Source organism: Cynara cardunculus, assembly GCF_001531365.2.
Source record: "Cynara cardunculus var. scolymus isolate 2C chromosome LG 9, CcrdV1, whole genome shotgun sequence".
Taxonomy (NCBI): Eukaryota; Viridiplantae; Streptophyta; class Magnoliopsida; order Asterales; family Asteraceae; genus Cynara; species Cynara cardunculus.
In genome coordinates this window covers 12,664,808-12,677,732 of record NC_037536.1, presented here as the reverse complement: position 1 = coordinate 12,677,732, position 12,925 = coordinate 12,664,808, and the positions used below count along the sequence as shown (strand labels likewise).

The 12,925-nt window shown below is 33.3% G+C and overlaps 1 protein-coding gene and 1 pseudogene across 1 annotated transcript; one reads left to right on the top strand and one right to left on the bottom strand.

The window, feature by feature from the left end:
- The first annotated feature begins 1,452 nt into the window (after window positions 1–1,452).
- LOC112517792 lies at window positions 1,453–7,635 on the top strand (annotated as a pseudogene).
- Window positions 7,636–8,768: 1,133 nt separating this feature from the next.
- LOC112518469 (protein trichome birefringence-like 6) lies at window positions 8,769–11,251 on the bottom strand. The gene is made up of 4 exons (XM_025126172.1): window positions 10,231–11,251; window positions 9,885–10,077; window positions 9,591–9,781; window positions 8,769–9,323 (listed from the first exon to the last, which is right to left on the bottom strand). Exons 1-4 carry the CDS (start codon window positions 11,184–11,186, stop codon window positions 8,843–8,845), a joined length of 1,821 nt encoding a protein of 606 aa, XP_024981940.1. The 5' UTR covers window positions 11,187–11,251; the 3' UTR covers window positions 8,769–8,842.
- Between the last annotated feature and the right edge of the window lie 1,674 nt (window positions 11,252–12,925).

The window sequence follows — 12,925 nt, the reverse complement described above, 5'->3', positions numbered from 1 at the left end:
TTATTCAAATTGTATTAATATGTAAAGATCAAGTGTAACCTATATCATCGTTAAATCTTATCTTATAAAACCAATGAAACTTCAAAATCGTTAAAATTCATGGCTCCCGCCGCATTGCGCGAGTACACAACTAGTATAATATAATATAAAAATCGATATAAATATTATATATTATTGATATAATATATATTTATATTATATATGTGTATATATATATATATATATATATATATATATATATGATGATATTAAACATTAATTATATTATTAAAATATTATATATATTTATTAAAATCTTATTCGTTTTCCGACAATAAGATTTTTCATTGATGGAAATATAATAAAGATCATTAATTTTTTTTTTATAATAATCATTTTAGGAAATTTCTTCAAATTTATAAAATTTCGCATCTTATCTTCTACTTTCTCAATTTTGAAAAATTCGTTAAAACAAAAAATTCATATAAAACCTTTATTTTCTATATTTTATGGAATATATTGACCTTAAAAATGGAACAATTTTATGACTGAATTTCCCTATAAAACATGAAAATACCATATATTTTTTGTTAATATAACCATGATTAAAATTCTTAATTTATAACAATTTTATATAAAATGAATTTTCAAATGCTATTTTCTAACAAACTTTTATTTATTAAAATAATCTGTAAATCGTTACAAAATGACCAGCTTTTCAACAGCCTTAAAACCCTCAACATCCTTCCATAACACACTCACTCTCTTCACTCCCCTTCACTACTCCCATCGTCACCTGTCTTCTTCCTCCGTCACCGCTCCATCGATCATGGCTTCCAGCTCCACCGCTGCCCCTAAATCTAGAGTCTGTCTTCTCTTTCTCTCCGCTACTCTCTTTATGCAAACACAAATCATTCTATCTTTCATCTCTTTTGATTCATCTGGATTACTATCGTTCCTAATTTTGAACCATTTTAATCCGAAGAATGTATCTTTGTGTTCGCCTGTCTGAAGTACGTGTTTCTTGATATTATTGATTTGACAGTCGCTAATGGTTTAAATTTTATGTGTTTTTATCACGCAATTGAAGAGAACGTTTTAGCTGACGATCTTTTTGATGAATTTTCACTGGTTTGTGTTTCTGCTTATTGAAAGTTGTTGTTTTTCATTTTTTTTCAGTATCCGGGCCTCCAGGTAAGGAAACGGGTGAAGAAAAATCCGAAATGGATACGGGTTTTATTTGGTTTGAGTATGAACAACCCGAGACCAGTAATAATGAATTCTGTTGAAGCTATCTATGACTGTTAATCGTTCATGCATCAGCCCCAACTTATGAATGAATTGCTTTCGTTTCTGTGTTGATTATTAAAATTATGTGGATGATGCTTGTATTCTATCTGTGATACTTAGTTGTTGTTTTTCATTAATTGATTAACATTCCCAGGTGACTTATCGATCTTTTTTTGTTGACATCGACAGAAATTGCAAGGAGACTTGACGGTGGGTGATTTTAAATCGTTAAGGAGGAAAATAAATAACCTTAAAAAGGAGATTCAAGAAGAGAAGGATGCTTATGTTAGAGTGAGTTGATCCGTCTTTTTGAAGTACTTTACTGTATGCTGTGCTTTACTCTTTTCATCTGCATGCTTGATTTCCACAGTCCCAGTAAATATTAATATATATCTGTAAACTTGTAAACATTTTTTTCTGAACAAACAAGTGTCGTACTTTCGATATATACTTGTAGTAAAACGGTAGAATACACCGAAGTTGGTGTGGATTAAGATGATCTAAGATAACATATGGTTGTTTCTTAGCAGTTAATATGGAAGAAATGTAGTTGAACATAAAAATAGTTGTGATAGCTGCTTATTTAGAGTTCAGGTAACAAGTAATGTGTATGTTATTCTTTTAATGACTTAAAGAGGAAACGGAAGGGGGATTGTATATGATGGTATGAGAAATATTTTTGTATTGATGGAATGTGAAAGTAACCATCAGATATATATTGCACAGGAAAGACTCCTGCAGAACAAAAAGAAGATGGAAAGTGACGCAGCTCACCGTTTGGCATTAGCAGCGTCAAGAGGTGATGCCATGCGCAATAGCGGCTTAGTAAATAAGCTTTCTTTAAGGATGCAAAATCCCATCATCTTGCCTCAAGGATCGTATGACCAAGATATCGACAGCTTGCCAGAAGCACTCATTCCCGTAACTGCTAAGCTTCCATTGGTTGAGAAAATACCACCTTATACTACTTGGGTGTGTTTGAAAAGGTATTCCTTCATTTGCCTTTTCCCATATCATTGGTCTTTTGGTATATGTGAATGTGACTTTAAGTTGTATGCTTGAGTACTGGTGATGCTTTCTGAAGTTCCATTTTTTCATTATCTGTAATGGAAGAAAAAATCATTCTGTTATAGTTTCTGAAGTTCTTTTTTACATGGTACAGAAATCAGAGAGTAATTGACAATCGTTCAGTCATAGGGAAGCCTCATATTGGCAATGAACAATTTGGGGGTAAGCCTTTGGTCTGTAGTGACAATGAGGAAGAAATTGATGAACCAGGCAATCAAAAACATGAATTTTCTGAGGGAGAAAAACGTATTGTAAGGTAAATTCGCACAAGATACCTCTCATTTTCTTGCAATGAAATAAAAGAAATACGGTTTATGCCTGCTTTTCTTATATTTGTATTCCTGCTGTTTCCCGCTCTACGTTTATTGCATAGGTTTTATACTTGATATCAATCTGAAAACAAATCCCTTGCTTTAATTGCTACTCGTTGAATTGCAGGATGGTTTACCAGGATTATGAACCAAGCGAGAAACTTCTTCAATTCTTGACACAATTCATTGGTGGAACCACTTCTGAAATTCATGTAATTTTGTTGCTCCGATATCTTAGTAACTGGCTGAAATTTTGTTTTATCAACTTTTTACTACTTTGTTATATAAGTTGCATTGTAATATTCTTCTTTATCATTTAGCTGCCTTTCTTCTGTGATGCAGGAGGTCTTTAACATGCTAAAGAAAGAGGATGAAGACAAATTGAACCAAACTGTCTCTGTTCCTGAAGAGGTTGAGCACAGCACGGGAATGCCTTTGGAGAAAAGCCTTGCTTCTTATTTAAATTCTTATGATACTCTCTTTTGTCGACAATGTTTGGTACTTGTGCTTGCTAGTGTTATTATTTCATGGTTATCTTATTAGAATTGGTCGATCGTATGCTAATCACTCTCTTTACCTCCCAGATATTTGATTGTGGTGTTCACCTCTATTCACAACCCACTATCACTCCTGTAAGGATTTGTGCTTTCAAAATCATTACCTTTTATACTCGAGTTTTACAGCTTGCATTGATGTAGTTTCGTTTGCATGATTGACAGACTGAACGAGTAGAGTCTCCTATTGATTCTCAAGATGGGATACCTTGTAGTGATCAGTGTTACCTACTGGTATGGCATCTCATTGTATATATTTTCCTTTGTAAGTGAGTTAGAATCACCTCTCACTGGATCCAATTTAGTCTGCCTGCATAAAGTATTAAGGATTACAATATTAGGCTATGCCAAGTTTGCTTGATGTCAATTAATATCCTACGCGGAGGGAGGTTTAGTTTACAGTGTGACGGTATGATCCAATGAAGTGTCAATTTATCTGCTGAAGAGAACTGTTCTCATAGTAATGATTAGCGATGACTGTTTATGCATGCATTATCGTTCTATTTCCTCAACAGATCATCATTTTGCATTACCATTTATTGTTCTATTCTTCTAAAGACGATCTTATCCAAAATTTTCAGCTACAAACAGCAATGACGGATCCAGAAAGAGGTGGCTCAAGTAACATGGATAACGCTGATCAAGGTGATGACAGCACATTTTTTTAGAGAATAGATGTGAACTAATAGTTGTCTCCTATTATATATATATATATATATATATATATATATATAGTGTTCTGCTATGCTAGTTTATCTTAATTGCTTGATGATGTTTGGTAAAGGTTTCATTTTATCAATCGTTTATGCTGAATATATGAACTAGAACATGAATGAACTCTGGATGACAATCAATAATGAAGCAACTAGTTCCTCTGATGCATTTAGTCTTTTATATTTTTTGGTGTTTCAGCAGATAAAATCAAGGACAATAGTAAAGAAGGAACCAAAAAAACTGCAGAAGTGCCTGTAATAAATGATGCATCCACTTTGTCTTGTGTTCAAGCTGAAGGTTCACCAAGTATTCGCGAATGGAAACGTTTGGAGAAAGATCTATACTTGAAGGGACTAGAGATGTTCGGAAGGAACAGGTATGACGATCTCAGTACCCCTCATATAGGAGCCAAATGCTTAATTTAGATGGGCTTCTTGTTCATATTCACTTGAAAACTTTTGTGATTGAATAAAATCTTGAGATTAGTGATATGTGTGAATGGTTTATCGCCATTCAGCCGTTGTTGATACGCAAGTTATTAAACTGTTGCTTAAACTTTTTACTAACGTTATGACTTGCAGCTGCCTCATAACAAGGAACCTACTTTCTGGATTGAGAACCTGTATCGAAGTATACAATTATATGCATGATGTGTCTTCATCTTATGCATCAGATGTCGATAGGGAAACTGATGTAGGTCATAAGGTTTGTTTTCTGCTTTCTGTTGGTTCTTCAACCCATGCATAAAGGTTAAAATGATTTTAATTTCTTTGTATAAACAATACTAAGTTTGCTTTTTGTTGTATGTTCTGTTAGGAGAAAGAAATGGTATCAAGAACAGAATTAGTTGGGCGAAAGGGTAAAGCAAAGAAACAAAAACTTTCATTGACGCCTTCTGGACGTGCATCGGCAAGACGAATTGCTGGGAAACACCCGTTGGGGAAGAATTATACTCCATGTAAATGCAGTCCTATGTGTGGAAAGGACTGCCCCTGCCTAAAAAATTCTACTTGCTGTGAAAAGTATTGCGGGTATGTTTAACATTACCGAGCATTATATTTTAAGTCTAGGAATGCATCTGAATCAAAATATATATGTAGATTGTATGTCTTGTCTTACGTGCTGTTTTCTTTCAGTTGAGAAATGTTTACGATGATGATGTGTGTTTAGGTGCTCAAAAAGGTGCAAAAATCGGTTTAGGGGATGCCAATGTGCAGCGGGTCAATGCAGAAGCCAGCAATGCCCGTGCGTTGCTGCTGGACGAGAATGCGACCCAGATATCTGCGGTAATTGTTGGGTCAGGTAATCTGTTCTCCACATAACATGGATTCTCGTTTTCTATTTTTTTTTATAAGCTCATTATTCCATTCGTGGCGTGGTTAAGAAGGGAACTTAAATTTGCAATGTCCTTGTATATCATACATAAATGCTAATTTTGTAGATTGATCTGCGTGGTTGGTGTTTTATTGATTTGCAGTTGTGGTGATGGGTCATCAGGCGAGCCCCCCAAAAGTGGTGAAGGTCCATGTGGTAACATGAAGCTGCTTCTAAGGCAGAAGCGAAGGGTGAGCTACATATCTTATCCTAATTACTAATCAATTAACACTCGTATAATAATATATGATATGCATGGAAACATTTTGATGATCCTCAGATTTTGTTTGGAAAATCCGATGTTGCTGGTTGGGGAGCATTTGTACAGGTACCAGTCGATCTATATATGCAGGAGTTCCAATCATTATATATATATATATATATATGTATGTATGGATTGTTGGTTGAATCAGAAATATGTAATGGTGGGTTGGTGTTTTTAGAGTGCTGCAAAAAAGGATGAGTATCTTGGAGAGTACACGGGGGAATTGATCTCTCATGAAGAAGCAGATATACGAGGCAAATATTACGATCGTGCAAACAAATCTTTCCTTTTTAATTTGAATGAAGAGGCAAGCAACCTCTTCTCTTCTTGTATTCATTATTATATTCATTTTCATTTTCATTATTTTTAATTTAAAATCTGTAATTATATATATATATATATATATATATATATATACATATATGGAGCATCATGTGAGAAACAAACTAATTTCTTTTAAATTAAATTATCTAAAACCTAATCAATCTTTTATGTAAATAAATTATACTAAAAGAACGAGAATTTCATTATCTTTAATTTAATATTCTTAATTATATATTGGGAGAATCATGCGAGAAGACAAGAACGAATATGAATCACATAATATATCAACAAAAAAATACCATAAATAAAAAACAATTTTAAAAATTAGAGTAATTATCATTTTGAATTGGATAAATCCTTAAAAATCTTATTATATCTTTTAAATTTATTTATTATTTATTTTTAGTTGATTCATAATTTTCTTTGTCAAGTTCTATATAAATTTTTTTTTCGAGATAGATTTTTGATAATAATAATAAAAAAGGTCAGAATTTTCATCAAATATTAAATGTGATATTCACAATCAATCATATATCCAAACATTATATATATATATATATATATATATATATATAATAATGAGATAAGAAGAAACCAATGAATATGTATATGATTGTTTGTGAAAAAACTTTTGATGATATAACAAATGTGGATGTATACATTTTTTGATTATTAAGTAACGTTGTTGAACTAGGTTTGTTTGATGTCAAATAAAAACAATTAAAGTTTATTTGATAAAAGTTTTAGCATGATATATCGTTTAAAGGTGAAATTGATATTTATATATATGTATATATTATCTTAAAAAATCAAAATGGGGATCTCCATTCCTCAGTGGATAATGATATTGAGGCCCCGTTGCCATCTTTATTAGGGAGAATGTTAGAAATAAGTAAGGATGGAGCTAAGTACTCACTCTCGTGCATTGTTTGTTCTCAAGATTTTGCTTTTGGTGTTGAATTGTGTTTGGATCTTGGACTTGAAACGTTGCAAGACTTTACCTACTTGTGACTTTTTCCCCTTCATTAAGTAGAGCCAAGCAAGCAAGTCTAGTGTGATTATCCATCTATCAATGATGTCAACCATCTAAGGCGCAATCATATTTTTGACTCTTGAAGGGCCCCACACATCACTATACATAAGAATAAAAGATGCTTTGTATAGGATCGGTGAAATAGACTAGATAGAAATGATTGTTGGAAATAAGTAGTGGGCAATTATAGAAAAGGCAGCTACAAAACCGATGTAATTCCCATCTGAAAGTTGAAGCATCATTAGCTAGTTGAACGCTCAAGCATCCATTTGTTAGTTAAACATTAGTGGCAAACCATTAGCTAGCTGAACGCCGAAATATGCATTTGCTAGCTGAACATACTAGCAACTATCTAAGTCATCAGTGTTTATAAACACTGAAGAAATCAACTATAATGATACTTTGAAACTCAAATCAACTTTATCATATGCAATGCAGTTGGTGCTAGATGCTTGTCGAGCTGGAAATAAGCTGAAGTTTGCTAATCATTCGTCTAAGCCTAATTGCTATGCTAAGGTATGTTCTTTTTGTCCAATCCCACTTCACTTTCCCAATACATCTCCTGCCTGAACAAGTTAGCATGTGCAGATAACGAAAGTCGGAGGCGATCATCGTGTAGCTATATTTGCCAAAGAAAATCTTGAAGCGGGGCAAGAGATCTTTTACGATTACTCTTATAAACCTGAACAGACACCTGCATGGGCTCAAGAACCCGATGGTTAAGACGACTTTTTCCCATGTAATCCGTCAATCTCAACAAAACAGTCTTTTTCTAGTATATCCTTAGCTGTAGGGATATGGGCATCCACCCATCTAGGGGTTTGAGATGTTTTTAAGGTGATGTTTTGATATAACTAGTTATGGTTTAAGAAGAATACATGTATTCATGCTTATCGACATGATTTATATGCGATACAAAAGATACCTATAACAGCTATGTGGTCGCTTATGAGCTATTTGCAGTCACATTATTGGATGATTGTTTTTATTACTTGCTTTTCAGACTAAAATACTGGAAATAAATTTCGTTCTTGTCATGCATAGAATTTGTGTTCACTTATGGTAATCCTTGTTTATTTACCATACCATTTGTGGCTTTGTGAGGTTATACATTGCCACATGAAACCAACTCTACTTGTCCACGGTTCATTTGACCTAGTCGGGAATAGGATTGGCTACATTTTCAGGTCTCAGATCCCAGGACGAGATACACTACCAATGGAGATACACACGTGCAACGAGTTCAAATGAAAACAACATAAAAGGTCGAGAAGAAGGAGAATAGATCTCAATTGTCAGATGAGACGGATGTAATTAGAAAGATGACTACAACCACCTTTCTTTAAAACACAATGAAGGTTAAGGTTTTCCTTCGCAGTGTTCAGCTATGAAGGTTGTGTCTTATTTATGTGGTCTCAGGTCTCACAAAAACAGCATGGTCTCACTGATCCCAATTCTAGAATTAACGTTTATAATTATTCCATCCTTTTAAAAGGAAGATTTGCAATTTAGGATTACTGATTTGAAACTACTTATATACTTGAGCAAACATTTTAGTTGTTCATTCAAAATTTACAGAGTTTGTTAGAGATATGTTTAAATGAAGTCTATAACAATATACTTAATTAAACTTGTCTTTTGTCGATGATGGACCTGGGATCGGGGGACGGGACCATATTTGAAAGCCTGTCAAGTAAGAGAATCCGGGTGGGGACCACTAAACCTGGCTCAACCCTGCCCAACTTTCCATACCTACTTGGAAGTAGGGGTGTAAACGAGCCGAGTTGAGTAGCAGGTTATTCGAGCTCACCTTGAAAAAGTTAATATTAGGCTCAAGCTCGACTTTACAAACTGAATTGACTAGACAAATTTTCCCAATTATGTAGTGTTGCAAATATGTGACAGCAAGTTTGAAAAAAAAAATATTGATTCACTGCATATAACTGTTTCTAACCTTAGATTGCAGATGAACATACAAGAACTGATTCCAGATATCTGGAACTCCAGGTAAGCACCAATGGCTGCAATCTTCACCTCTCACGGTACTACCCCTCCTCCTTCCATAAATTGATGGGTGACCATCTATTCTGTAATCTGACAAACTAGTTATGTTTAAGATCTTGACAGGAGTTTTCATCTGCTGTATTACCTCTTCAACAATGGCATTCTTTGCTGGATAGATGCTGCTTGCAGTTCGATTGAGGGGTTGAGAAGCTTCTTTACAATGACCGCCCGCATTCCATTCCCCTCCCGCGAAATGGGAAGGTGCAGAACTTCGAAAAACAACTTGTGTTTTTCTTGGATTTATGTATTCATCAACCCATGATGCCCAAGTTATCATAGATTTCTTGAAAGCTGTTGACACCTCAAGATGAGGTACAACAGTGTCTCCTTCCTGATAGTAATTCACCCTGTTACAGTTTTTGTAAATGTTACAAATGACTCAAAATCTAACATTATCAAGTGTATGCACTCAAGGGAAAACGAAACTTGAACTCATGACTTCCCAGATTATCACCTAAACAGAAACCGGATGCCATCAAGCTACAGACTTGATGGTGTTTCCCAATCTTATGGATCGAACTGATGGGTTTTTCTTCATTTCAAACAAATATGGAAACCAAATTTATTAAGGAAAGGTTACAGATAGCATGAGAGTTCGGATGGTGTGAACTCACCCAGATTTGGTTTTGTAATGGCTCCACCAATGTGCGGTGTTGAAGATCAAGACATCAGCTCCTTTCCATCTAGATGAGCCTTTATCGACAGTATCAATTCGCAAGGTCTGCAAGCGTTTCTTGCCAACTCTTGCCTTGCCTTCACGAACCAAGAAATGGGAGACATAGTATTCAACTGTACACTTGTAATCCTGTGAGAAAGTAAGCAAATAATAAGGGCATACCGAATTTACATTAAAAATCTGCAAATTTTACACAATTGGTACAGGATACAGTTGGGAAGGAAAGCATTACCACAAATTTGAAACAATAGTTTCCCTTGTCTTTGGTTATCCTGCGTCCATGAACCTCATAGACCCTCTTTGGATCCTTTATGGCAGTAATTAACAAACATAGCATGGATTCCCATTGATTCCTATTGATTGAATCACCCACGAACACTAGTCTTTTTCCTTTGATCAATTCCAGCATGTTTGTTGCATTGAACCTATATAGAACCAAATCATCCAAAATCAGACGCTAAACACAAAGTTTTATTGTTAATCAGTGTTTTAAGACAAGGGTTTGCAAGAATCAAGACAAATCATTTTTCTAGTGAAAAGGGTTTGCAAGAATAAGCATAAAAAGAAAAAAAATTGACCTTGGAATGTCACAATCTTGAGGCTTCCACCTCCACTTCATATAATCTTTGTCCAATCTCCCATTGGCCTCACAATTGAAAGCTTCATCTATAAAAGGGCATGCAAAAGCAGAGTAGAGAGGGTAACTCTCATCAAAAACCCATCTCCCTTTTGTAACATCACAAGCTTTTTCATCCTTTTCTTCCTGAATCTTGTGAATCCCTCGACTTAATGGAACTTTTGGTTTTAAACGCCATCTTTCAGAGACTGAATCCTTGGAGTTATTTTGAGGATTCGAGTGATTCAAAGCTATCAAACCTGATATGTTCACTTTCCTAAACAAACTATTGACATCAAAACCAGAAAAGTTGGTACCATTTACAGCTTCAATCTTGTGTGAAACCAGATTTGGCAGTTGACTCCCACTTGATTTTTTCTGAAACCCATCAAAACTGAAGGAAATGTTGGGAGTTTGTGATGTATTTAAGAGTTTACCAAAAAGGGTATGATTCAGATTTACCACAGTTGCTGCCACTAAACGTGTTGACGAGTTCTGAGTGGGGGAGTTGCGAACAGAAGTGAGGGAGGAGGATTGAATCTCACTGAACTGGAAACGAGTTTCTTGATTGATGAATAAAGGGTCAGTTTTGAAAACCCAAATGGAGAAAAAGGTAAGAAAGATAATGGAGAAAGAGACTGTCAAATAGAACACAAAGAATCTTGTGCGTTTAAAGGAGAAACTTGTCTGTCTCTCCATGGAGATTGTAGCAGGGAAACAGCGAGAGGTTGAAGAACAGTGCACATGGAGTATGAAGATGGGAGAAAAGAAATTGAAAATAAAAGCAAAGGAACCGACAGTGACAGTGAAGGGAAGCAAAAAATAAGCGTAGTGGTTCGAATATGATCCAATTTTCAAATGCTTGCTTCGATTAGGGAAAGCGTGCGTCATAAAAATTGGTCTGGAATTTGTGACCATGGTGCTCTAGAAATGGTGACTGTTTCATAACTCCAGGTTTGGCTCAATTATCATTTTGTTTGAACAGATGTAAATAACTTTTCTTTAATAAATGTGTGATTAGTCGGTAAAGATAATAAACAGCAAAATTACTGAAAAATTCATTATGCATATATTCGTCTATCTTATTATTCTTTTGAGTCAAAGTTTTTGGTATGATAAGGATCACGGGCTACTTTGCTTGTAAGGTTACATGTTCTCTAAATCTAATTATTTTAATTAACTCATTATAACTATTTACTATAAATAATATTATCTGATATTATTATTTCGTGGAGTAAGTTACATTTTCAGTTGTCACTCACTATCAACTCTAGTTTTTATCTTAAACTAAGTAATATGAGTACTTTGGTTAATGATCTGAATATTGTCTGTATAAATATATGTTAGTGTTTAATAGAATCATCAACAAATATATTTAATTAATTCGAAAAAAACTAATAAAATCTAATTAGTGAAATTTTGATATATATATATAGAGAGAGAGAGAGAGAGATTTGTTTAAGAATAAAGTTATAAAATTAAATAAAATGAATAATAGTAACAACAGAGGTGTGGATAACTTATGCATTTTTTGTCTGATTTATGATGAAGTTTATTTCTTTTTAAAAAGAGGATGATGCCTCTACCGATTTTTATTAAAAAATAAATAAGTATACGTCTAAATCATACGGTAACTAATTATATGTACAAAAAATGCGGTAAATAAAAACTTAGTCTATAAATAATATGTTAGGATATTAACCGATTATTAATACATATAAATTACTATAAATAGTAATTCATTGTTAAAAGATGAATGATGTCTACAAATAACAAAAACAAATACTTCGTCCGTCTCAAAATAAGTATTCATGTTTCTATTTTAGTTTGTCCCAAAGTAACTATTCACTTTCAAAAAATAATGTCTACTTTTCAACTCTAGTCTTAATTATGAGAGAATTTATCAATCTCTCAATTATGAATGATAAAATTGTCATTTAGTTAATGGCAAATTGCATGAAAAAATAACGTATTTTAACTTGATTCCTATTTTGGATAACATATTTTAAAAACTTCTATTTTGGTACCTAAGATGTAAAGTTTTGAACATTTAAGTACTTGGGTAACCGATTGAAACATTAATCGATTATCATGTTGATGTGGCGAGTAATGTGGTATCTGGTTAATGCTTCAACAAATAATATTGAGTTGATACCACATCACTCACCACATCAGCATGGTAACCGTTTAATGATTCAACTGGTTACCCGGGAATTTAAATGTTTAAAACTTTACATCTTAAATACCAAAATTGAAGTTTTAGAAATACATTACCAAAATAGGAATCAAGTTAAAATACTTTATTTTTTCATACAATTTGCCCTTTAATTAATTAAAGAGTGTAACTATTACACATTTATAAAATTATAGATATGTATTTTGGGACTTAAACATGCATTAATAAATAAATATTTTTATATACTAATCAATAAATTTTATCTACTATCATTAATATTCTAATTATTATATTGATGATATATATATATATATATATATTACATCGAGAGAGAGGTTGTATTTTGTAAGTTCGAAGTCAATGTAAATTAATAAATATTGATCAATTAATATTATTTATCGTCACTAAATTTTAAATTATTGAGAGATAAATGAAAAGATTGATATAATGCAAATTAAAAAAGTAAAATAAATTGATTATA